This window comes from Mytilus galloprovincialis, chromosome 14 (genome assembly GCF_965363235.1).
Source record: "Mytilus galloprovincialis chromosome 14, xbMytGall1.hap1.1, whole genome shotgun sequence".
In the NCBI taxonomy this organism is placed as follows: domain Eukaryota; kingdom Metazoa; phylum Mollusca; class Bivalvia; order Mytilida; family Mytilidae; genus Mytilus; species Mytilus galloprovincialis.
Genome location: NC_134851.1, coordinates 52,720,536 through 52,747,472, shown reverse-complemented (window position 1 = coordinate 52,747,472; position 26,937 = coordinate 52,720,536). Strand labels below are relative to the sequence as shown.

The 26,937-nt window shown below is 33.0% G+C and overlaps 2 protein-coding genes across 2 annotated transcripts; one reads left to right on the top strand and one right to left on the bottom strand.

The window, feature by feature from the left end:
- Positions 1-400: 400 nt before the first annotated feature.
- LOC143058917 (salivary peroxidase/catechol oxidase-like) lies at positions 401-16,955 on the top strand. Its single transcript, XM_076232393.1, has 11 exons — positions 401-756; positions 1,266-1,389; positions 3,754-3,977; positions 4,555-4,734; positions 6,771-6,813; positions 7,383-7,498; positions 12,087-12,188; positions 12,668-12,775; positions 14,172-14,883; positions 15,342-15,611; positions 16,035-16,955. The coding sequence occupies exons 1-11, from the start codon at positions 474-476 to the stop codon at positions 16,318-16,320; spliced, it is 2,448 nt and encodes an 815-aa protein (XP_076088508.1). The 5' UTR covers positions 401-473; the 3' UTR covers positions 16,321-16,955.
- Positions 16,956-18,104: 1,149 nt separating this feature from the next.
- LOC143057977 (uncharacterized) lies at positions 18,105-23,916 on the bottom strand. The gene is made up of 4 exons (XM_076231434.1): positions 23,807-23,916; positions 20,895-20,982; positions 19,269-19,312; positions 18,105-18,933 (listed from the first exon to the last, which is right to left on the bottom strand). Exons 2-4 carry the CDS (start codon positions 20,976-20,978, stop codon positions 18,198-18,200), a joined length of 864 nt encoding a protein of 287 aa, XP_076087549.1. The 5' UTR covers positions 20,979-20,982; positions 23,807-23,916; the 3' UTR covers positions 18,105-18,197.
- Positions 23,917-26,937: the final 3,021 nt, after the last annotated feature.

Below are 26,937 nucleotides of genomic sequence, written 5' to 3'. Positions count from 1 at the left end.
TATCGAGAATTTATTTATCAGGGCGCTTGCCGATCTTTTCATACTGATCACAATAGGCTTTCATATAAATGACTGCAAAAATACCTCCTGCCTATCTAGGAATATTTCATTTGTGAACAACCGTTTTACTACGTCAACAGCTAGAGAGGTGGCCATTTATACATCCATCGTTTTAAACCTTTTTGAATGATTAAATCTGTGTGAGTACGAATGCTACATATCTATTTCGCTGATGCAGTTCAATGACTTGTAAATAAATACACAGTTTTATAAAATCCCCATTATGTATACTTGACCTTAAATCGGATAGCTTATTTTTTATATCGTTATTTCATAAAACGTTAATTTCAATACTCTCACTGGACTCATTTATTTTTGTATGCTTTAGGAATCAGAATCAACTATTTGCATTATTAGTACTGTTATCCATCCTAGGACCAGCAGGATGTCTTCAGGCCAATCTAAACGCTCTGATGAAAGGCACACTGGAGCAAATAAGCATACAAGGTATAACAGGTCCACAGCAAAGGCCGGGACAAAGGCCAGGAGTAAGACCAGGAGTAAGACCAGAAGTACGACCAGGAATAAGACCAGGAAATCGAGTTGACATAAACTCAATCGGGAACATTGCCATCTCTGGAATTTCAAAAATAGACGTAACCCCAAAAGCGCCTTCAAGAAAGGTTATAGAAACAGCATTAAAGACAGCTACCGTTCAAGTCAGGAAAGATGATAGGACGGAACAATCATTGAGAAGTAATACAGTTAAACATTTACATCCCTTTACTTTCGACCATTCTAAAAAATATTTTCTTTATTATGGATTGGTTGCTTGCTTTCTATGGACTCGTATATATTAATATATATTTATCAATATATACAGCAGCATGTTTTAATAAATCTTAGAAGCCCCAATTAAAGAAAGTTACAGAAATTGTATGAAGGTAAGAAACAACATATAGGATTTGAATAAAGCCAAAATCTTACAAAGTATTGTCCGGGGTTTAGGGCATGCACGTGATAATGAGAGGGATTTTAATACTGTCTTGAGTGTTTAAAGCCCCACTCTTGATATTAAGTAGAAAACAACGTAAAAAATCATTTTTTACAGACCGCACTTGCTCTGTTACTAATTAGACTAATTAAAATAATACTAGAAATCTCTTTTTTTAATGGAAAATTAGGTGGAACATCTACATGCTCGTTGTTTTTAAATTATATAAAAACAATACAGAAATAATTCAGAAACCCATTGTTTTATTCAGAATTTGATACACCAGATATCCAGACAGAAGGTTTCGGTCCGCATCTACTTACCAGTCTCGAAGCCATAGAAATAAGTGAAAATGCCCAGGTCGTGATAGAAACTGCAAAGAATGCCGTGGAAAAGTAAGTTTTGCATGATGATTAGCGTTAAAAGTTGTTTAAAAAAGTAGCAAACTACATGTATTCGGTGTAGGAAAAACCCACAAACGAAATGGTTAAGAATAGTTGTGATCCATCCAGAACACAAAATCAGTAAATGCAAAGCTAAAACACTCGCAATGCAAAGGAACAGCGATTATATTGCTGTTCTTCATTTCAAAGTTACAATGATGCCTTCAACACTGAGCAAAAAACTCTGACCTCACTGTAGGTTTAAAGTCAGACCGTGTTCTTAGCACCGGTTTGAGCAGAATTCTTTGCAAAATAAATCGGATAGATTTAGTAAGATATATCGCCACCAAATCGGGCCAGGTCAATAAGAACATTCTGGCAAGTAATACACATTGAAAACAAAATAGTTCCTACGCAGAGGTGTATATATTAAATTATGTAGTTTTTTTTTATGTATAATAGCGATCTGAAGTATTTCACTATTTATGGTCAACTTGATATTCCTTTTCACTATCTATGGTCAACTTGATATTTCCTTTCACTAGTTATCGTTTTGCACTTCCGGAACTTTTGATTTTGATGGGATTCGAAATTTATTTTGCCTTCCGCCTGCTTCGTTTTAAACACCACTGCCGAGTCTTGGGTAACAAAACGGGCGTAATATGACTCGCTACTGGCGATTCTTAATATTTTGATAAGTGAAGGAGCAAACATACTTTCAAAAGCAACTTGTCTATTAAAAGAAAGAAAAATGGTTAAATACATGCTATCACAGCCAATTGGACGAAAATACATACAGTTAAAAAAGTTTAAGGGCAAATTCTGCAACGATTTCGAATTAACTTTGCGTTTTCTTGTCCCTTAATCTGATTTCTTTACAGTTTTATTTCACGCAAGAGTATATTTAGGCAATTATGCCTAATTTCTTAACGGATAAAAAAGAAATTGCAGAAAATATCATCTGCATGGCGTAAGAAATGACAATTCGTGGGTATGTAAATGTGACAAGTTAACGTTACTTTCTAATACTAGTCTAGTTAAAGTCATATGAAACAACATTCTGATGATTTGGGGACAACCCTTTGATATTTGGGGTGAAGAGGGTTTTTTATTGCTGATTTAATATTCGTTTACTTTTGTTGCTACACATGCCAATTTTATTTTCTCTCTTGTACTGTTTCCTGTATGTAAAATGCTATTTTAATTTTCACTTTAGTACACAACTGATTCCTGCATATAACAGTAATACAAGAATATATAAAGTTCAATTGTGTTTTCTAAATAGAATCATATTCAAAACAGTGTAGCTGTGGCCATTGATTGACGACCTCAAATTATCCCATTGACTGGGACAGATTATGTGAACGTTTGTCTGTAACAACCGCTGCTCACTATGTACTTGTTAAAGGCACTTAAACTGTGGGGTCACAAAAGGTTCTCAACACCTAAATAAAGAAATTAGAAAAACTAATCAATAATATAAATCAAAACATAAAGTTATTCCTGATTAATTTTTCGAATTATTTTAATATTAAAGGCGTTAAAAACCTTTGGTGACCCCACCGTAATAAGTAAGTAGTGAGCAGTTGTCGTTACGGACACACGTTCACCTAATCTGCCCCAGTCAATAGGATAATTTAAGGTCGTCAATCAATGGCCACAGCTACACTGTTTTGAATATGATTCTATCGATCCTATAGTTTTAATAATAATAATAATCTTTATTGCAAAATTACACCCATAAGGGTCAAGCAATACAAACAAACAAATATACCTTTTAAATACAATGCAATACAATAAAATACAATACAATATAATAGAACATATTTTAAAAGTTCAATCATAAATTTATGTATAAAACACAATCATGAGCTTGTCTGACATGGGTCTGACCCCATCAGTTCTAAAGACTGCTTAATGAAGACTCCAATATGACAAACAAGTTCAGGAATTGGGTTTAGAATGTGTTTTAGTTTATTAAATTCATCAAGATGTTGAAATGATGGTACATAGTCTTTTAGATAAGCCAACAAATTAGAACGCAATGATATATTAATGTCACAATACAACAAGAAATGGAATTCGTCATCTAGGACTCCTTTTTTTTACATAATCTTTAGCAACTGTAGTATGGTTTAATATATATATGCGGATAATTCTGAATGAAAGATGCTTGGATATACGTGAATTGGAGAGCAACCAAACAACGAGCATAGCACACATATACCTCGACGGCAATATATGTAGGGATTCAAACCGCTAATCACTAAAAAAAAAACAAGCTATATTCTGCTAGTTTGCTTCCAACCGCTATACTGCCCATTCAAAGTTAGTCGTTACATTTACGACTCTTACACTATTGCCCTTTTCTTTTAGGTTAAAAATTGATAAAAGCCAGCGTAGAAAGGTCTTGGAGCAAATACCAGACAGTGTTCTTAACAAAATAAAGAAACAAACACGTTGTCCTTTTGGGGCAGTACAATGTGACCCGACGAATAAATATAGAACAGCTGATGGTTCATGTAATAACGTGGCTAACCCATTATGGGGGAAGTCCCATACACCTTTTGAAAGGTTTATACCAAGTTTTTATGAGGATGGTTAGTATAGATTGCTTTGTTATTAGAAATTCAGTTTGATTGTCAATAAAAAGAATTTTAATCCAGCTTAAGAAAGTCATATCAAATTCATGAATAATTCATAATAAATCTACCTTTTGAAAAATAAGAATAAAAAAAGTCCCCCGAATCATTTTAATGTTCGTTTTCATACTAAGCATATGATAAAATTCAATGTTGTTTACTTTTGTATTATGATAAAAGTACACATTACTTTGTTTACTTTTTTATTACATGAAAAAAAACCTAATAACTACTAACAGTGCATATTTTACATAGGTAATCTTTTTACTACCACAAAGCCCAAGACAAATAATCAATGTTTTTGTTCACAGTACTTTTGTCATATCTTATTAAAACATTTATGGATTTAGCTGAATCGCAGTTTAGTTGATACACTATGAAATAAGAATTTCCTTTTATTACTGCGTTCATAAAAACATGCATTCTTAAGGTTGAACCCTCTACATACTTTTCAAATAATGTATTCCTCAAAAAGCCTTAAACTTCTTAAAATTTTGTATATAATTAATAAAAAGCAAAGTTTTCAATTTCCTAGGTTTGGATGATCCAAGAGCCACTGATGTATTTGGTGACCCCCTCCCTCTAGCTAGAGACATCAGTGTCAAAGTTCACACCGTCAGTGATTCGACCACTCAGATGGACGATTTGAGCCATTTCAGTATGGAGTTTGGCCAGTTTGTCAGTCATGATATACAGATGAATGCTTTGTCTAAAGGTAAATAGTTGAGAGACTGACAATTCTCTTTAGCCTGCATCACCACTCTATTAAGTTGACCATCTTGGTTGTGTTATCACTTCATCTGTATTTTTTATTCTAATTCACATTTACATCTTACCTTTTAGAAATTTAATGTATAACACTTATAAATGTCTTTTGAATTTATTGAAACTTATGTAACACCGCATCTCCTTATTCCAATTAACATGTGTATGAGTAGCACACCGGGTGTATCTAGTGAAACAGGAACTGCTGTCCTTCTCCAGCATTCTATTAAGTTGACCATCTTGGTTGTGTTATCACTTCATCTGTATTTTTTATTCTAATTCACATTTACATCTTACCTTTTAGAAATTTAATGTATAACACTTATAAATGTCTTTTGAATTTATTGAAACTTATGTAACACTGCATCTTCTTATTCCAATTAACATGTGTCTGAGTAGCACACCGGGTGCATCTAGTGAAACAGGAACTGCTGTCCTTCTCCAGCATTCTATTAAGTTGACCATCTTGGTTGTGTTATCACTTCATCTGTATTTTTTATTCTAATTCACATTTACATCTTACCTTTTAGAAATTTAATGTATAACACTTATAAATGTCTTTTGAATTTATTGAAACTTATGTAACACCGCATCTCCTTATTCCAATTAACATGTGTCTGAGTAGCACACCGGGTGCATCTAGTGAAACAGGAACTGCTGTCCTTCTCCAGCATTCTATTAAGTTGACCATCTTGGTTGTGTTATCACTTCATCTGTATTTTTTATTCTAATTCACTTTTACATCTTACCTTTTAGAAATTTAATGTATAACACTTATAAATGTCTTTTGAATTTATTGAAACTTATGTAACACTGCATCTCCTTATTCCAATGAACATGTGTCTGAGTAGCACACCGGGTGCATCTAGTGAAACAGGAACTGCTGTCCTTCTCCAGCATTCTATTAAGTTGACCATCTTGGTTGTGTTATCACTTCATCTGTATTTTTTATTCTAATTCACATTTACATCTTACCTTTTAGAAATTTAATGTATAACACTTATAAATGTCTTTTGAATTTATTGAAACTTATGTAACACCGCATCTCCTTATTCCAATTAACATGTGTCTGAGTAGCACACCGGGTGCATCTAGTGAAACAGGAACTGCTGTCCTTCTCCAGCATTCTATTAAGTTGACCATCTTGGTTGCGTTATCACTTTATCTGGGTTTTTTTTCTAATTCATATTTACATCTTACCTTTTAGAAAGTTAATTTATAACACGTATAAATGTCTTTTGAATTGATAGAAACTTGTGTTACACCACATCTCCATATTCCTATTAACAAATGTCTGAGTTACACAACGGGTGCCTCTGGTGGAACAGGAACTGCTGTCCTTCTCCTGTACTGGAGATTTATCACGATTTTGGTGGGGTTCGTGTTGTTCAAATTTTAGCCTTCTGTGTAGTATTTAATGCACTGTTATTATTACATGGTGTCTTCTGTCTTCGACTCTTTGCTTTGACGCCTTTGATATATACTTCCTTTTATCGACACAAAAATTACAACTCTCAGCAAAATAAAAAAGCCTTAAAGTGCTAATGTGATTAATGCATTATATTGTACAAACGAAGTTATAAGGCAAATTATTCATTCATCGATCTCGAAACAAATGAAACAACTATCACAGTGCTCAATCAATACAATGTACTAGCATATAAGAAAACTTAACAAAATGAGTAGTTCAGTCTTGCGACATTACAAAATAGTTTTGTGTATTAACGTTTGTCTGTTGAATTTTGATACTTGGATGCTGAATCATCCATCCACCCTTTAGGTATTGTCGAATCTATTCAAAGCATTATTAATTGGTTGTGTTGCAATTTAACGTATTCGAAACATTAGTTTATTACTTTAAAGAACGCCATATCTTGCAGAAAGACAAAATCAAGATCAAGTAACCAAAATGTTGTTTAAATTGAAATTACAAACTCAATTTGAAACAGAAACATGTTATCTATAGTTTTGTTTTATCCATTTCAGGAAGATATTTGTCCAATCTTAACTGCTGTGCGTCTCCACAAAGGTAAAATATGTTATGGATATTTAAAATAACAATACTTCATATGAAATATGTACAGTTAAATTTCCGCTTCTTTCAAATTGTTTTGTTTTACATATTCAAAAAACATCCCAAAATCTGAAAACACAGATAGCAATCCTTTTAGTTTATGAATTCAATGAAAATGCTCTTCAGAACGATCTAAAGAACTAAGTCACTGTACGGTCTTCAATAATGTGCACAATACATCCATAATAGAAAGGGGACTATTTTGTTTTAGGGGAACGGGTTTGTCTCATTAAGATTGAAATCAAAGACATAAGAAATATGTAGAAATGACATACTTCCATGATGAAATATTGTTTATATTTGATTAAACATTTACAGCTGTTTAACTTTTACTTAGCCGAGTTTAGATAATGATTCGTCTTCTTTTGAGGCGTGATAACGTTTTATTTATTTCGACTTCAAAAGTTTGGTCTACGGCTCAGGGAATATAAACTCTAAACCGGGATATAGTCACATTATATACCCTGTCTCAGACCAGAATAAAACATAATATCTTACATCTGTCTTTTACTTTCATTAATCAGGCGAAATTGTTTTCCAATTCCATTGCCAACGAATGATCCATTTTACAGTACCTTTAACAGAACGTGTATGAACTTTGTAAGAGCACTCGCAACAACCAATTTGGAGTGCGAACTAGGTAAGTGCGAAATGTTCAAATATGACATAATGAGTGCTTTTTGTGTTAATGCTGGTTACTTGAGGAAATCGCACTGTAAAAGTTTGTTTTGGTCATGAATACCTTGGTGAGGTATGCTCCATTCGAAAAGGATGAACATTTAAAATACATTAAGTGATAAAATTGAATACCTAATACCGCAGTCCCACTAGGCCACGATCGCACTACTGTAAAAAAAATTAAAATTTTGATGATCGTAGTACGATCGTGTAGATCGCAGTGAGGTCGTATCACGGTCGTGGTGAGGTCTTTAAGATTGTGGTGAGCGTGGCCAACTTTGAACATGTTCAAAACAATCGTGGTGCGGTCGTGTCGAAATCAGGTCGTAGTAGAAGCGTAGTGAGAGCGCACTAAGATCGTAGTAAGATCACAAAGATCGCTGTACCATCGTGGCGAGAGCGCAGCGAAAGCGTGATTCTATTTGGAGAGACTGCGCTACGATCTCACAGCGACGTTATTACGACCTTACTACGACCAGCACGTTCTCACCGCGACCCAACTACTCTTCCACAACGACTATACCACGCTGTTCACGACCATGCATAGTACGATTCTAGCACGCCCTTGCCGTCCTCATCACGCTCTTCTTACGACCTGACTACGTTCATACTACGACCATCATTCTCATTGTCACTTTCACATAAAATATATATATATAAACAGCTCCCTAGATTTGGTTAGTCTGTATGAAATTATTTATTAGCTCTAACGGCTCAAACATGGTTCTCGTTTTTATATAGATAAGACCGTTGGTTTTCCCGTTTAAATGGATTTACACTAGTTATTTTTGGGTCCTTTATGGCTTGCTGTTCGGTGTGAGCCAAGGCTCCGTGTTGAAGGCCTTTAGGTTTTTTTTTTGTGAATTGTGAACTTGGACGGAGAGTTGTCTCATTGGCACTCATACCGCATCTTCCTATATTTATTGATACATCTGTGTCATCTCTGCTACTGTTCACTAAAAAAATCGTCATTTGAGCTTAATGGAAAAGCAATAGGTTGTAATTTAGGTTGTATTGATTGGTCGGTCTGACATCTCTGCTTGATCAGGATTCGTTACTATCAGAGCTCCCTCTGCCTCTACAACAACCGCTACCACCACGCCCACGTGTTCTAGTAGATTTTGGTGGTATGACTGTATTGTTTCCGAGAAATCTAGGTATTAATCAGAAAAAGAAGGAATGGAACTGTATTGATATGGAACACGATGTTGACGTTAGAACTGAGAACGTAGTAAGATCGCGGTATGAACGTAGTACAATCGTGGTAAGTTAAATACCACAAGTAGAAGGTTGGGATTAATTTAAGGGGTTATGGGGTCAATAGTTTTGGAATTAAGGGACAAAAAAACCCCAGCTTTTTCTAGTTTCCAGACAATAACTTGTGTGTATGGATCTCTCTGAAATTGTGACACAATGTTCCATATAACAAAGGGAAGACTGGGATTGAGTTTGGGGTTAATTGCCTCAAACATGTAGGAATTAGGGGCCTAAAAAGGGCCAGAAGAAGCATTTTTCTAGAATTTAGACAATAATTGTGTTTTAGTGTATGGACTATGGATCTCTCTGAAATTGTACTACATACTACAAAGGAAAGGCTGGGATTGAGTTTTGGGGTTATTGTTCCAAGGGGGGTTTCGATAAGTTGGGGGGGGGGAGATTTTTTGTTTAAAACTTTTTTAAGGGATTCATATTTATTTTTTCAAATTTCAATTTTTTGAAAAGTTTCAAGATGAAAGCTTCAATTGCACACTGACAATATTTGAGATAGATTTGTAAGATCTTTGACCACGTTTATTTTGTGTCAGAAACCTATAATATGTCAAAAATTTGATCACAATCCAAATTCAGACAGTATCAAGCTTAGTGTTTTTGTCCAAATTTGCCCAAACTGCTCAGGGTTCGTCCTCTGTGGTCGTATCAGGCTGCGCTCATCGGAGGATTTTATTTTATATTAACTTTATTTTCATGGTTTTGTCTGTTTCTTAAATACTAAATAATATGTTTTAAAGTATTTGGTTGATGGGATGATTATAGAGAGTCGAATTTAGGGGTGGCTCATTGGTTGATTATACAGGGAATAACTGGAGTCGGCCTCTCTTTGTCAGTCAGTGCCACTCTGTCTAAGCAAGGGACTATCTGTCAGATTTGTCATATTTCTATGTTAACCCTATACGATATGAAAATAAGTAGATTGTCAATGAGACAACTATCCACAAAAGTTCAAATTTAAAAGTCAATACCATAAAAAAAAACCATCTTCTTATTATCATTATGCATAGATTGATAATTACGTTTCTTTGCATCAGGCGGATCAAACCAGTGTTCACAAAGAAAATTGTCATTTATATTTTTGGCCGCAATGACACATTCCACTCTAATTTTTTAATTAAAAACTTTCCTTATTAGCTTCCCTTTTACAAACGAATGTCAAAAAGTAAGACAGAAGTTACAGCTAATTTTCTAATGCTTGTAGAGTAAAACTTTGGTAGGCTAGCTTGCTGGCTCTGTTTGTATAAACGTTAATTCAAGCTTTGTAATTAACATTGACATTTTCAAACAATATATATATATAGGCATCTTTCAATCTGTATATAATATATTTAAATTTGATTGGACGTTTTCCCCAATTACATTAGTACAATATACGAGCAAAGCAAGCAAGCTTAATCAAACTTTAAGTCTTGCTTTACATGCATTAGGAAATTAGCTGTAAAGTTTGCCAACATCACCGACTAATTAGTAATATAGTGTCCCTCTGTACTGGGCGAAGTTTTAAATTTACAATCCAAACTTTTCCTGAACCTAGTAAGTAGTATAGTTTTATTTTATTTATAAAGTCTTTAGTAGTGTTTGGAACTTCCCGGTAAACTGCGGGTGTGTGTCCTTATACGCAAAATATCGACATGCATGTCAAACCATATGTTGCGGTCCTCTGCAAAGCATGCGGTATTGAGTGATAATATCATATACCGATATAAGGTCGGAATACTACTTCCCGGTTACTATTGGTCAATTTTCATATACATAAAAAAGTGAAAACAGCAAATTATTAAAATGTTATTGTATTTCTGCGTAAAACAAATAATCAAATTAGTAAAGTGTCAGTGTTGCTGGATCCGTTGGTAATAACACTTTCTTCAGGATTCAATTATTTTAGTTTTTACGCTGATATTTCCTCACAACAGAAAATAGCAAATTAACAAAATAACAATTAGCAAAATATGTAATAGAAAAATATCATATTAAATAGAAAACATTTACGCCGAGGTCTTATATATAGGACTATTGTTCGGGTAACTCATAGAATAATGATACGAGAAAATTTGTTAGACTTTTCGTGCCATGATTATTTGATATAGTAAATAAATCTTTAAATGAAAATGTTACTGTTAAGTAAGTCTTTATTAAAAAATTGATATGACTTGTTCAAATATTTTTGGAAAAAAAAAAAATACTTAACTATTATTAAAATTTTGCAGTGGATAAATATTTCACATTCTCGGGATTAAATCCTAACAAAACTTAGAAATTAAGATATTTCAAGTAAAACAAGAGATTTATGACAGTAACAAAATGCTATAAAACACCAAAAGATAGCATGAAAATAAACCCCGGTGCCTTTAAAGCATACTATACGGGTTTTACTTGTGTTTGAAAGCCGTACGATAACATGCAGTTGTTTACATCACTATCATATCTTTACTGTTAAACATTGCGTCATTGGCAAAACATTTTCATATGTAAATCTTCAAGACATCATTTTATTTAGCCGGTAGTCTAATGAAAATAGGGTATGAACGGACTTTTTAAAAGGGGGAACGTGTATGATGAGAATGTGTGTGCCAGATGCCGTCGACGTCGTACATGTCAGTATTTATATTTTCTTTTTTCTAATGTTATGCTTAATTTATGTCCTTTTAAAATTTTATGTGAAAAAATGAAGAAAGCACTGTATATTTCTGACCGTACGTATTTCCTGTTTTGTAGAACGTTTTTCATCGCTTGTTTACATCGTAAAGGGTGCTTTCATACACGCCCGCGTTCCAAGGTCGTCAAAGCTATTTTTGAGAAGACCCCTAAAAGCGACCGTTTCCAAGGCACTCGTCGTAAGAAACATGCGTTAAAATATGCGCACTGTTAAAGGGCCGAGCCACCTTAAGCGTGATAAGATCGTGTTGCAATTGGATAACTCGTGGTATGATCGTAGTGAGAACGTGAAGAGCGTAGAAAGATCTTGATAAGCGTAGAGAGGTCGCAGAATAAGCGCGACCTCACCACGATCTGAATTTATTTTAGATCGCGGTGAGCGTTGTGCGATCGTGGTCTAGTGGGACTGGTGCTTAAGCGGGATACAACATGATATATAATATAATTTACATTTATTGTTCTTCAGAAATGCGCTTCAAATTTATTTGTTCTTGTACACATGTGTATTGTTGACATTCCAATTCATTATATGTAATGCACGGCTGTGGTGACCCTTTTTTAAATCAGACGACGAAGAATTACGCATTTATGATATATATTAATTGCAAACTATTATTTTCCAGGATCACGACAACAATTGAATATGAATACACATTATTTGGATGGTTCAGCTGTTTATGGTTCTAATAAAAAAACTGCCGACAGTCTTCGTCAATTTTCTGGTGGTATGTTTTATTCTAACCAATGATAAATAATTTAATGTTTTACAACCTTTCATATTTCCCAACAATTTTCAGGAAATAGTTCTATGTGTCAAATTGGTAAAAAGTGTCAGCACGAGTGAAATAACAGAAAGTGATTGTTAAAAAAAGCGTTTGCATTTTCAATTAGAAGAATAAATTTTCCGATTACGAATTCGATTTTGAAAATATGTCTGCTTTAGATATTATTTGGTTTTTTTTGGTTAATTTTACGTATTTGTACATCTTTTTATATAAACTTTTGTTGCTAGCATTTGTATGGATGATCCCTCAAGCTTTTCTAGTACCGCCGTCGTTGCCGTTTTCATTCCTTTCAAATACAAAACCGAAAGTATTAAAACCCAATATTATTTGAGCCTTTGATTCATTGATAAACACCATTTTTGTTATCTTATAATAGAATAGATAACCTTGTGTATGATTGTACCTATATTGCCATTCAGGTCGATTGAAATCGTCTACCAATAATCAACTACTTCCTAAAGACATTTTAAACAAAGCATCATGTATCTTACCAGCAGCAAATCCAAATATTAAGTGTTTTCACGCAGGTAATTATGTAAAACAAATATTTACGTTTTCAAAACATTTGACTTTTATGAATAAAAGATTTGAAGAATGTCCCAATGAGACATAAAAAAACCAACAACAACAAAATGCATTTAACCAAACTGGCTGCTAAAATGATTTATTATTTCACTTTCATTAATGATTGAACACAAAAAAAATCATATACCTCGTAGCTAATGTTGCGTTAAACAAAATCTATCCGCCATCAACACAAAATTCTTAATTTTATTAAATTCAGGTAGTACACTTCTACGAAATTTTGATAAGGATTTAATGTCTTTCACAGACCAACAAAGGTACAAAAATAAAAAATAAAATCACAAAAATACTGAACTCCGAGGAAAATTTAAAACGGAAAGTCAAATCAAATGGCAAAATAAAAAGATACCAGAGGAACAGTCAAACTCATAAATAAAAACTGACAATGCAATGGCTAAAAAATGAAAAAGACAAACAGACAATCATATTACACAAGAAACAACATAGAAAACTTGAGACTGAGCAACACGAACCCCACCAAAAACTAGGGGTGAACTCAGGTGCTCCGGAAGGGTAAGCAGATCCTATAAATGTTTGACCAGAAGAAAACCACTTCCATAGTTAACTTCATATTTTCATTATCATATTTTTTTGGACTTATGTCTAATCATAATCAGTATATGTATATGTAACATGCCTTTATACAAAATTTCAATCCAGGTATTACTTGATTTATTTCACTTGACTGGGCGGAGTTTATCCCGTTCGCTCATTATAGACCAGTCCATATATAGACTGGTGTTTTGGGATAAACTCATCAATGAAGTGTCCAGTTATGGTCATTGATCCGGTTAAAATATGTAAACACTATATTTGTATTAGCAAAATAAATAATGAGACACAGCCGTTCATTTTCTTGTAAAGTTGAGTTTAAAACATGTAAAAATTGTCACATTTGGGAATTTGTGGATATGAAAGTAAAACTCTATAACGACAGCAGTTTCAAAAGCTGCATATGTCGTTATTCTATTATATAATGTTTTGGTGACACTGATAGGTGATTAGAAATCAGTAATAATTATAACGGCAATCATCCTTATTACACACATCTTCGAATAGACTGCCCTGATTTATGGGCCGACGACAGGTTGAATATAGTATTCGTATTCGTATAGTTTTAATGGCTGAATAAGAAACTGAAGTAATGTTTTAATCATTGTGATGGTGTGGTCTCATTGCCATTAAGACCAACTATCCACCAGACAACAAGGGACAAGTTATTTGATGTCTGGCGAATAGTTTGTTTGATTGGCAATCATTCCACATCTCCTCATTTTTATATACATTTTAAAATATATTTCCCATATTAAATGAGTTGCATAATCAATTATTCGGTAGGCGATCCCAGAGTAAACCAACAACCAGCATTGATAGCATTACAAACAATTTGGATGAAAGAACACAATCGCATAGCTGACACACTTACACAGATGAATGGATGGATTGATGAAAGGGCTTACCAAGAAACCAGAAAAATTATTGGTGCCATGATACAACACGTCACCTATAATGAATATTTACCGCATATCCTTGGTGATCAGCAAATGGTAGATCTAGATTTGAAACCAAAACCATCCGGATATTTTACTGACTATGATACCACGACCAAACCACAGATTAGGAATGGCTTCTCAGCCGCAGCTTTCAGATTTGGACATAGCATGGTCAGACAGAGATTAGCATATAATGGCCCGTTGCATTCTAATCAAAGCCCCCTTCTACATGATGAATTCTTAAAACCAAATAAGATATATGATACAAATGGTGGAATAAGTTCTGTAACAAGGGGTCTTTATGAAGAATTTTCTCAAAAGGTAGACAGAAAAATGACGAAGGAACTAACAGAAAGGCTTTTTGAGAGAACACATGGTTTTGGAGGTGACCTTGCAGCCGTTAACGTACAGCGAGGAAGAGATCACGGAATAGCTAGTTATAATATTTGGAGAATGGTGTGTGAATTGACGCCTGCCGATGATTTTACAGCAGGTGTATCAGGAGGATTAGAGCATCATTCGACAGCTGAAGCGCTGGCACTTTCAAATACTTACAGGTATGTAATTTCATATTTACTAGTCATTTTCGTACATTTGTTTATATATTTATAAATAATTAAGAGACTAAAGCTTATTTCCGTCAGGAAGGTGACAGCTATTATGTTTTGGTCCTTTTCTTTTAGCATATTAATTTTGCTCTTCACAATTCAGTTGACTTTTGAAATATTTGACCTTGCACGATCCTAATGAGGCAATAAGAAAAGCACATCCAGAGGCAAACATTTTTCAGTAATGAATTCGATTGTTTTTTTTAATAAAGAATTTTATCAATATCCCAATTTGGATATTTTATCACTTGTTTATTTTAAAGCTATAAAATACAAACATTAAATTTAAAATGCAGACATTGCATAAATTTGGGAAATAGACAAGTAAAAGGACATATGACATCATTTTGTGTTTACAACATATTTTCATTTTTGAATTATAACCCTTATATGTTTCTTTTCATTAGTTCGCCATGGGACATCGACCTATTTACCGGTGGTGTATCAGAAACCCCAATACCAGGAGGGAAAGTCGGACCTACATTTGCCTGTATGATAGGATTACAATTCCGTGCCTTGAAATTTGGTGATCGATTCTTTTATGAAAGTAATACTAACGTTAAGTTTACTCCAGCACAGCTGACAGAAATTAAGAAGGCAACTATGGCTAAAATTATTTGCGAAAATACTAACATCAACAGAATTCCTAAGGACGTTTTCAGAAAGACTACCTCCAGGTAAAATATTATATTACCAGCGGTATAATTAGATTTTAAATAGATATTAGAAGATGTGGTATGAGTTTCAATGATACAACTCGCCATCAAAGTCACAATTTGTAACAGTAAACCATAATAGGCCAAAGTACGACCTTCAACCTTCAACACGGAGCCTTGGCTCAAAACAAACATTACCAAGAAATGTTTGTTTATAACTCTTCATGAAGGCCTTCAAAGAAGCATATTGGTAGTTTAACATATACTCTCAGACATTCATATTTCCTCTTTGGATGATGAATTATTTGCTTCGATCGAAACGATCGAAACAAATAGTTAATGTTAAAAACTAATATTATTTCATTTTCGTTTCAGTAGTATAGTTTTTTTCTACCATGTTCTGCGAATATTTAAAAATAACGATTTTTTATTTCTCTTTTACAGTAATATTAATCCCGAGATAAGTTGTTCTTCACTGCCAGGCGTGAATCTTCAGAAATGGAAGAACTGTGTTGATGGTGGATGGTCAAGTTTTGTAAAGAGAAACAGATGTGTTAAAATGAGAGTTTGTAACAAGCCTAAACCAAACAGCTGTGGCAAGAAGTGTGTAGGGTCTCCAGTACAATTCACTTGTCTTAATAATATCAAAACACGCAAAAATAGGAAACTACAAAATATCAATGGACTCCCGAATATCAGAAGCCTCCAAAGAAAAATAAGAAGAGGTTAATATCATTTATGAATGACATTCAGATACTAGTAGTTAAATTTAGTGCTTAGGAGATATGATCAGTCATCATGTCAAACGTAAACAAAGCATACCCACAACACAACTTTATGAAAAATTAACACCCAATTCAATATTTATACCGTGTCATTTATTAGATTTGGAACATGATTTGTATTTTTGCATATAGACACCGAAAAAAGATGAAACAACTTGAGAAACACGAAAAATGAACAGTTTTACTTATCTCACGGATACAAAAAAAAAGAACAACTGTTTGCACCTGCCAGGAATCTGATGTTCAGAAGTTTTTTAAGTGGTCTATAAGTGTTTCTCGTTTTTTATATAGATTTGACCGTGGGTTTTGCCGTTTGAATGGTTTTACAATTGTAATTTTATATAACCCTTAATAGCTTGCTGTTCGGTGTGAGCCAAGGCTCCGTGTTGAAGACTGTATTTTGACCTATAATGGTTTACTTTTATTAATAGTGACTTGGATGGAGAGTTGTCTCATTGGCAATTATTCGACATCTTCCTATATCTATATAAGGTGTATAGTATCATTTAAATTCTATGTTGTTATTGCATTATAATGCAATACAAGAAAGTGTGGGTGTTTTTGGTAGAGAAAAATAGGTCAGCCTTTTATTTGTTAAATGATCAATTACTAAAACATCAAAGTCATTACAAATGGTATTGACAAATTGATCTCATGATAGAAACTATTTTATGTTTATCTGCTTAACATCTAACTCTATAATAAATTTTGCATATTATATTTTGTTAAGATTAATTTAAACTGTTCTTTATTTTGATAGATCTCTGATTTTCTTTTTTCTTTGTTTTACCATTTTTAATTTTAAATTAAGCGTGAACAGTTGTTGCTGTACATGTGCTGTTTAAGTTATGAATAAAACGATGACTTTTTTTATAATATGTATTCTTTCATTTGTGTATATTTATAGTAAAACTGAGAAGCTAATAAACATATCTAAAATTATAATTTCTGTTTTTATTGCACTTTAAAGGAAGCAGTTTGGTTCTGATGTTCTAACAAGGAAATAAAGATCAGAATAAGGTTATGCCAAAATGAAATTAAACAAAACGAAAATAAAACTGGGTTCTTGTCTTCGATGGTTTTTTTAATTATCAATCAACAGGTGCAAATGTGGAACAGTATCTGCTTATCCTTCCAGAGCACCCGCGTTCCCTCTTGAACATCGATGAAATGCGCGTTGCTCAGTCATCAGATTTCTATGCTGTGTGTTGTATACTGTAGTTTGTTTTTTCTTAGTATTTTTTTTACCATGGCATTGTAACTTTTTTCAACTTATAAGATTGAATGTCTGTTTGGTTTGAGTGTCTGTTTGTTTTGTTAACACATCGTTGCCAATATAATGGAATGGTTATAGGTAGCAATACATTTTCTTTGGCGTTCGGTATTTTTGTGATTTTACTTTTTGTATCTTTCGCCTATCTTTTTAAAGTTCCATTTATTATGATAGACTATTCTGATAGAATCTTAAAATCGTTTTACTTGACTGAATAAAAGTTGTTTTATGGAAATAAACAGCATTATCTTACTTCCTATAGATTTATTGGGATATGATTGGTTAACAGACTACACGTGGTGACTTTATATATTTGATATAGAGTTTCGTTTTCCTAAAAAAAGGTTTATGGTCAGGTACCATATATGGTTAGTTACCCTAAACCTAAAAAAAGTTTAGGGTCAGGTACCATATAGGGTTAGTTACAATAATACAATGCCGATGAAAGACATAAAACTGAAATAATGTTTTATTCAAAAATTCAGAAAATAAAGTATATTTAAGGTTTTATTTATAACATATATGCAAATACTTGTATGTGTGATGGTATTATGGCCAAACATTGTTAAATGCATCTCCTATGTTGTTTCCCAAACTACCAAATGCGTCTCCAGTTTTATCCCAAGCATTTTCAATACCACTTCCCATTTTACCTCCAAGGCTTCCAAATGCGTCTCCAGTTTTATCCCAAGCATTTTTCATACCACCTCCCATCATATTTCCAAAATTACCCATGTTATTTCCAAAGCTACCGAAGCCGTCTTTAGTTTTATCCCAAGCATTTTCAATACCACTTCCCATTTTACCTCCAAGGCTTCCAAATGCGTCTCCAGTTTTATCCCAAGCATTTTTCATACCACCTCCCATCATATTTCCAAAATTACCCATGTTATTTCCAAAGCTACCGAAGCCGTCTTTAGTTTTATCCCAAGCATTTTCCATACCACTTCCCATTTTTTCTCCAAGATTACCCATTTTACTTTCAAGACTACCAAAAGCGTCTCCAGTTTTATCCCAAGCATTTTTCATACCACCTCCCATCATATTTCCAAATTCACCCATGTTATTTCCAAGGCTATCGAATCCGTCTTTAGTTTTATCCCAAGCATTTTCCATACCACTTTCCATTTTTTCTCCAAGGTTACCCATTTTACCTCCAAGGCTACCAAAAGCGTCTCCAGTTTTTTCCCAAGCATTTTTAAATCTATTTCCCATTTCATCTTTTGCGTTTTCAATGTCATTTTCGGTTTGACTATTCATAGCTTTAGTCTTCTCTATGACATCTCTAAAATCAGGAAAATCAGAAATAATATTTGAAAACATCTTTGAAGAAGTATTCCGTTATATAATTCATAAATTGTAACAAAGGCCCAATGTCCCAGTTTACATATATTAAACATAATTATGTTATCTATTAAAGAACCCTTGGAATATTTGTTTTTTCTTTAAAACCGAGACAAGTAAAGAAGAATTGATATGATGGTCTGTCAGAATAAAATAATATATTTATATATTTTATATACTTTATACAATTGTCATTTAAACAATGTCTTTATATTTTTTTTTTGGTTATTTTGTTTAACTAATAATTAGACACGTACAAGATGCTTGTATTCTTACCCCATTTGACTCTTGAGAGCATCAAACAGACTTCCAAACAGCCCCTAAAAGAAAAAAAAATGTATCTAATTTCAAGTGTCACCGTATTTGATATAATACTTTTACTCAGAGACTTAACAATGCATCGGTTCAGTTTTATTTCCTTGTATATAAACAGTCAATAACGAAAAACGAACTTCCCATACATATAAATAGTAAATGAGTGATAGTTAAACGTGTACCTCGATACAATATAAGGAAGTATCCACGAAGTACATATATACCGCTGATAAAAGAGAGGCGAAAGATACCACAGGGACATTCAAACTCGTAGAGTGAAAGAAAAGGATCAAAAGGAAAACAGCAGGTATAAAACACAACATAGAAAACTACCCCCTCCCAAAAAAAACCCCAAAAAAACAAACCCGGAGTGATCGCAAGTGCTTAAGCAAATTATGCTTAACCTGTAGCACCCGTGTTATGCTGTTCATGTAAGTACAAAACCGCAGATAAAATGTGACATTCAGGGGGACAAGGACAGAATTGGGTTACGACAATTTGACAGATCCGTCGTCATCTGTGAAACAGATATTTTATAACGACCGATCAACTCATGACGGCGTTAATTAACTTTATAAAAAATGTTCCTCATTAAAATAAATTGCACAGCTATGCCAAAATGGGGTTGGTGGCATACACAAAGTGAACAAAATACCACAGTAAATAAAAAATCACAAGAATAATAAAATTACAAGACATAATGAACGTATGTAGATATCATCAGAGACATAATGAACGTATGTATATATCATCAGAGACATAATAAACGTATGTATAGATCGTCAGATACATATAAGTATATGTCTCTGATATCATGTAGTTGGTGTGACCATGACGTTAAAGAAATGAAGCAGCATACTGCAATACTGACCGACATGAAAGATATAAAACAATTTATCAACGTTATCCATATCATCTATTATGATGTTTGAAAAGGTATTTTTAAATTCTGGTAAAAGTGCAAGAATCACGCTGTCAGTTAAAATGAAATATCGAGACAACTAAGAACATGTGCAGAGTATAGATTCTAATAACGCAAGATGCATGCATAGCGATTCCTTGACGTTTGTGTTATATGTATTTGTTTTTTTCTAACAGATTAATGGGAATTATCATCGGCAAATAAATTTGATTTTTTTGCAATTTTAGCATTGTTTCAATTTCATGGAATGGATCATAGTTAATTTTTTTATAGTGATCAATGTATTAAAAATCTGAAACCCATTTAGATCTCTATATCCGCATCCTCTATACAGACGTCTAGTAGATAGCTAATGTTTGGTTCTGTGTAGAGGTCGTAGGGGTCATTCACTGCTTTTAAATATGATATTTATTTTGTTAATACATTGTCTGTCTTTCTTACATTGATTATTGATGCATTGAAATTTTCTTACATTTTACCTATGATTTCGATATTAATAAAAGAAAATGTCGACTTTATCTTCTGATATAAATTATACTGCCATCGACCACATGAGTATCGATGACTGTACTTCTATTTTGTAAGGCAACATCATAAAATATACAGGGAAACATGCGTATTTTATTTTACGCATTATAACGTATACTCTATAACAAAAGACCTACCCTTGTCGTTCTTTGTGCAGGTCTAGCGTCTACATTGTACATCAGAGAAATAAGGATAACAAGGGTTACAAGTTCCAACTTCATGATGCTAAAATAAAAATTATAAATAATAATGAACGTTATAAATAATAATGTACGTTCCCTGCATAAACCTTGTATGTCACAGAAACGATGTACTATGCAATTTTCTGGAGTAACCCTTATGGAAAAAAAATAACAAAAATAACAAAAAGTTGAATCACAAAAATACTGAACTCAGAAGAAAATTCAAAACGGAAAGTCCCTAATCAAATGGCAAAATCAAATGATGAACCACATCAAACATTTTAAACAACTGTCATATTCCTGAATTGGAACAGACATTCTCAAATGTAGAAAATGGTGGATCTTAAAAAAAAAATTTAAATAGTAAAACCATACTTAAACCGTTGGTTCCCTCGTTTGAATGTTACATGTTTTGTCAAACCGGGGTATTTTATAATTAATTCCACCTTATGTAATAATGCTGTATTTTGATTGGATGAGAAACATGGTATTTTTCACCAATTTCTATATATTGAGATTTTCTTTTCTCTGCCGGGGTATTTGCCATTAGGGAATTCCATGTTCCGGGGTATTTGCTAGCAAATACCATGGCAGATGGGAAATACCCTAGCAAATACCATGGCAGATGGGGAATACCATGTCTAAAAATAACTCAATGAATTATTTCTATTCTGATATGACAAATTCATGGTCATTCTAAATATATGGTTCCAGATGAAATATTTAGGATAAAAAGTATCATTATTGAATTTGGAGCGAATGACGTAAACATTCTGGGAATGACGTCATAAATAAAACTCAACGGAAACGAATTGTCAACCGGTCACATAAAACTGGAATCCACTTGTATTACGCTTCACTGACACTGATGAACAAAGTGAAGTAGTCAGCCGAGAACCAGCTTATTATCATAAAAAGGGAGATATATATATACATGTATATACATTCAGTGACTGTACATAAAAAAATGATAAGAAATGATTATACAGTCAATTCAATTTGACTGCGCAAAGAGCACAGCTACAGTGTATACAAAAATTATACATTCAAGTCGAAATTTCATATGATACCTGATTATAATAAACTTTCTGAGGTGGAACATTCGGTGGAATTAAACAATTATATCATGCTTACAAGTGGTATTTGCCAAAAATACCGGTTTCGAGGTAATCAAATTTTCCTCGCCTAACGGCTCTGGAAATTTGTACCTCTCAACCGGTATTTTTGGCAAATACCCCTTGTAAGCATGATATATTTGTATATAACTTTACGTTATTGTGTTAAAATCATCATTGAAGACTGTACGGTGACCTATTCTTATATGACCCCCTTATTACGCTTTGTAAACGAAGCCGTGTTCTAATTAGTACAAAATATGTTTGAAATATGCGCACAAACTCACTATTTATTTTCTCATTATTTTCATTTCTATCCTGACGATATAAATCTATTTTATCTTCTTGCATACATTTCATGATATACTGTTATTTAAAAAAAAATATTATTTAGTAACCATGCTCTTATGATATTAACTTATTAAATTAGAAAATACAATGTACACAATTCATGGGGAGAAACGGAAATAGCCGAACATTTCTACTGTATTTTCGTACGCTTTTACCTATAAAAATCCCGTATTTATCCTCTCAGAATCGACATAATTCCTTCATGTCGTGCTCTATGACCCTTTTGATCATGGGTAGGCATCACTAACGCTCAGTGTAAAATATAGACAAATATAATGCCTATCCATGTTACTTTATTTGGCCTTTTTTACTTTTTTGGATTCGATCGTCACTGATGAGTCTTTTGTAGACTGACGTAAATACAAAATTTGATCATGGTATCTATGATGAGTTTATTTCTTAATTATTGGTCACATCTGTGTCCATGCACATCTTTGTCTATTGGTCTTTATTGACAGTTGTCTCATTGGCAATCATCTAATATATCCTCATTAAGAACTGAACACAAAAGGAACAAGAAAAAATGAATAAAACGCAAGTTCAATTAAAGAGTTTTCGATCAAGATAAATGTATGATGCTGTAAATGAATAAGATACACAATAATGTATGGTACTATCAACAAATAAATTTAATTGAAAGTTGAAACCAATATAAAAAAAACGGAGCATGAATGTTTTGTCATCCCAGAGGAATTGAGAATTTCTTTTACAATAATTGACAATATCGTATTATCTTAAAACTCAATGAAAATTGTTACGATTTTGATATAGTGTACACTACTGCTTTTAAACCTATTCTTTATTTAACAGACCAATGGCTAGGTAATTAAAAAAATATCATAATCAATAAATCAATATGTATTATATATAAATTAATCAATTAAAAGTTAAATGAATGCATGAGTACGATTTTTCCTGATAGATGAGACTGTAAAGGATGCCACAGCATATGCAAACATATGCAAATGAATATAAAAGATATAACAAAATGCGGAATTCAACGCAAATGGGGTTACTTTCCACTTGGTGACTTTTGAAAAATTCTCACAATGATAAATTTGAATATGACTACCTGTTGAAGGAATTATATTAGCATAGTAAAATACAAATGAAGAAAAAAATACTTTAATAAAATAAAGTCTTTTACATCATTATTACCAGTTTTTTACAGGTGAAATACAGGTAAAAATGCGAAAAGGTGGTATCTTTTTATTTCGGAAAAGTATTCTACGCCCATTTTTTTAACATCAACTTCAATTGGAGTCAGGCCGATAGTTGTCTTGTAATAATAGCAATAATTCCATCTCCCTATTCTTTTAATCTATATTTATACAATAAATCAAGTATGTGTGTAGTAACTATGCAAATCCTTAAATAAATAGATATTTTGTAAATTCTTACCAGTTTTATGATATTCTCACTGGTCAGTCTTTACCGTCCTCACGACCTTTGTATGTATCAGTATTATCATAAATATGACAATTTATATTGTTTTTCACAAATTGTTATCAATTTAAAAATTTATTTTGACATTTAATTTCATTAAGTCTCATATCTGATAAGGACGAAATTATGGCAAATAACCGTATATTTAAATAGTAGTGGCATTTTGTAAAACGAGGGAAGGTGTGGATAGAAAAATATAACAAAGTCAAATTATACCCGTAATATTTCATGTCCAACCATATTTGTTGTCTAACGAAGAAGTAACCGCTGTTTTTTTTTTTTTTTTTGCTTTTCAGTTGCAGAAATAATTATTTGGCGAATAACCCTTATTAGACATTATAAAGTCAAATAAGGGATAAGAATCAAACTTGATGCATATTATTGGTCAAGTTGTTTATTTTTGCTGGTAGACTAAAACCGAAAAAAAAAACCCAGATGCCACGTTTTTATTTGTATCATTAGTATATGTAATGCTGTTTATCTCTTTTATCTTATTCAAGATATCATTAATCACTGATTCATTTTATAAAATCAATATATTCTATAACTTGCCTCTAATAGAACAAATTGACAAATACGCATTATTTGGTATTTTGTACCTCTAACCCTGTTGACAGTTGATTCGCAATGGTCCAGCAGACAACGCCTGCTAATGTTATAATCATGATGTTATCTTTTGAATCAAATTTGATTTATCTGTCTCACAAAAATAAGGTCTTTAATTTTGTTTCTTCAAGGATCTGCAATTTTTTTTTAATTTAAAAGTGTAGTTGTATAGCAGCCTTTTATTCTATAAAACACACATCGCATGCAAGGCGAAAACACTTTCAAAAACCATAAATCATAAAGTTGCAAACTTGAAAAATCAGCCTCTTTTTTTGGATGAAATATAATAAAATATGTGTTTAATATTATTGAAACATAGTTTATGATAACATTGGCATTGAAACGCACAAAAAATGTTTGAAAAAAAAAATGATTTATATAACCACAATTTTAATAACAAAATGAAGTGTTTTTTGTACAAAAAAATGCATTTTACAACTTTAACTGTAGTCGAACTTTACAATGTCAGACATTTCAAAATTAATCTTCAGATGACTGTTCACATCATGGTTGATCGTTATGCGCCAAAGCATTAGTACTTTGTGCGCAGTTTCTATTCAAACGGACAACCGCATCTAAACGTCTTCTGATTCCTGCCATAAATCGACTAATTTGTTGCTAAGGTAGCAACAACCATTTCTGATGAAGGGCATTGTTTATTTCATGATGTGTTTGAACTGGGGTGTCCTTTCACGCACTTTCCGCCCAATGGTGTCCCAAATATGCTCGATATGGTTCAAATCCGGGCTACGATCGGGCCAAGGAAGATGAACCGAATTCCATTTGAACATTGGATCTTCCTCCACGATGCTAATTTCCAACTTTGGCGAGCTCTGCACTACATTGGATACGGAAAACTGTGTGTCTGCTAGTTAGCAAATGTCTCCGAAATGGTCTTATCGCACGATAACCAGTAGCGATGAGTCGATCTCGAACAGTTCTTGTTAAAAGGCTCCTGTATGACCACCACTCTCTTTTTATGATTGTCTTGTATGCAATGGGTTTCCTTCTGACGAACCTTCATTATGCTTGATTTTCCCTAGCAAATGGTATAGGGGGTCTTCATTATCTCGGAAGGTCTTTAACAGCGTTTATTGCCTGATTTTTATTCTCAAAACGACTTATAGTGGAATAGTGATAACCAACAATACGTGCAGTTGTTACAGCGACATCCCTGCTTCTCTTATGCTGATAATCTGCCATCTTGCTGCAGTTAAAAGTTGTCGAGGACCCATTACAAGGTGTCAATCACATAACTTTAAAAACTTGGTTATTTAAAGTGTTGAAAACAATGAGGATAAAAACATCTGTTTTGCTGTTTACGGGTACAGTAGCTGCATGTGCAGATAAAAACTTATCGAGTCGATATTTATTTATTAAACTCAGGTGATACTTTAATAATGTTTAACTAGTTCGATTTTACCAAATTATATTACAAAAAAATTAAGAGTGTTTTTTTTAATTTCAATTTCAATTTGGTGTTGCAATACTTTTTTCCATGTGTATATATCGATATGAAAACCGTACGCGTGTTTCAGACCCGCCTGACCATAGATTTATAATTTTTTATAGAGACATGTAATGTTAAGTTTACCCTTTTATATATGCTTATATTGTATTTCCAATAGATATTTCTGCTGAGCTCTTTGCAAAATCCCATAAAGTAGTTTTGTTTCTTTGTTAAAGACTAGACCAAGTTTTAATCACAGTTACTTCGCCTTTATATTTTCTGACCAAACGATTTTTCAGACGGAAAAAAGTAACCAATTCGATAGACAGATCACCAGTTAGGCAGCATACTCATCAGTACGCTTAAAATTTCCTATGGAAAGAAATGTCGAACGTTTAGAAAATAAGGCCACATTCTGAGCCAGCTGTGATACAATCTGTAATATTAAATAGGATGTGCTCTTAATTCTCCTTTTTAACAGTTCAAACTCTACATAAGACATTATAACAATTGCTTGGCATTCAACATTTACAGAAGCGGATCTAAGATTGTGGAATTTTCCCAAAAGGTAAAGGAGAAGCCAAAATTGTTTTCAAACTGTCAATTTGAAAATGACTGTGAAATGCCTTACGAAACTGAAAGTTCATGGTCTATATAGCCCTAGTCTATTCCATACATCACCTTTAATATGTTTGAATATGACAAAGGAAATGTAATATTAGAGTAACTAACACTCTTTTTTAAAGTTTTTACCATAAGTATAACAAAGAAGGTTGATATGTTAGGGTAAATAGATACTTTGCATGTTTCACGGCGTCTCGTTTGAAAATCCATGAAATATAAACCACAAAAAATGTTGCCGTTTTAAAGTTGTGTATGTTATTTCGCTTAATTGGAGCGAGTGCAGGTAGGGTGTGAACTCTGGTAAGTTGACTTACACAGTTGTCTCATTGGAAATTATACCGCATCTTCTTATTTAAAACCATCATAAAAAAACAGCCAAAAAACACCACCAACTCTGCGAGGACGT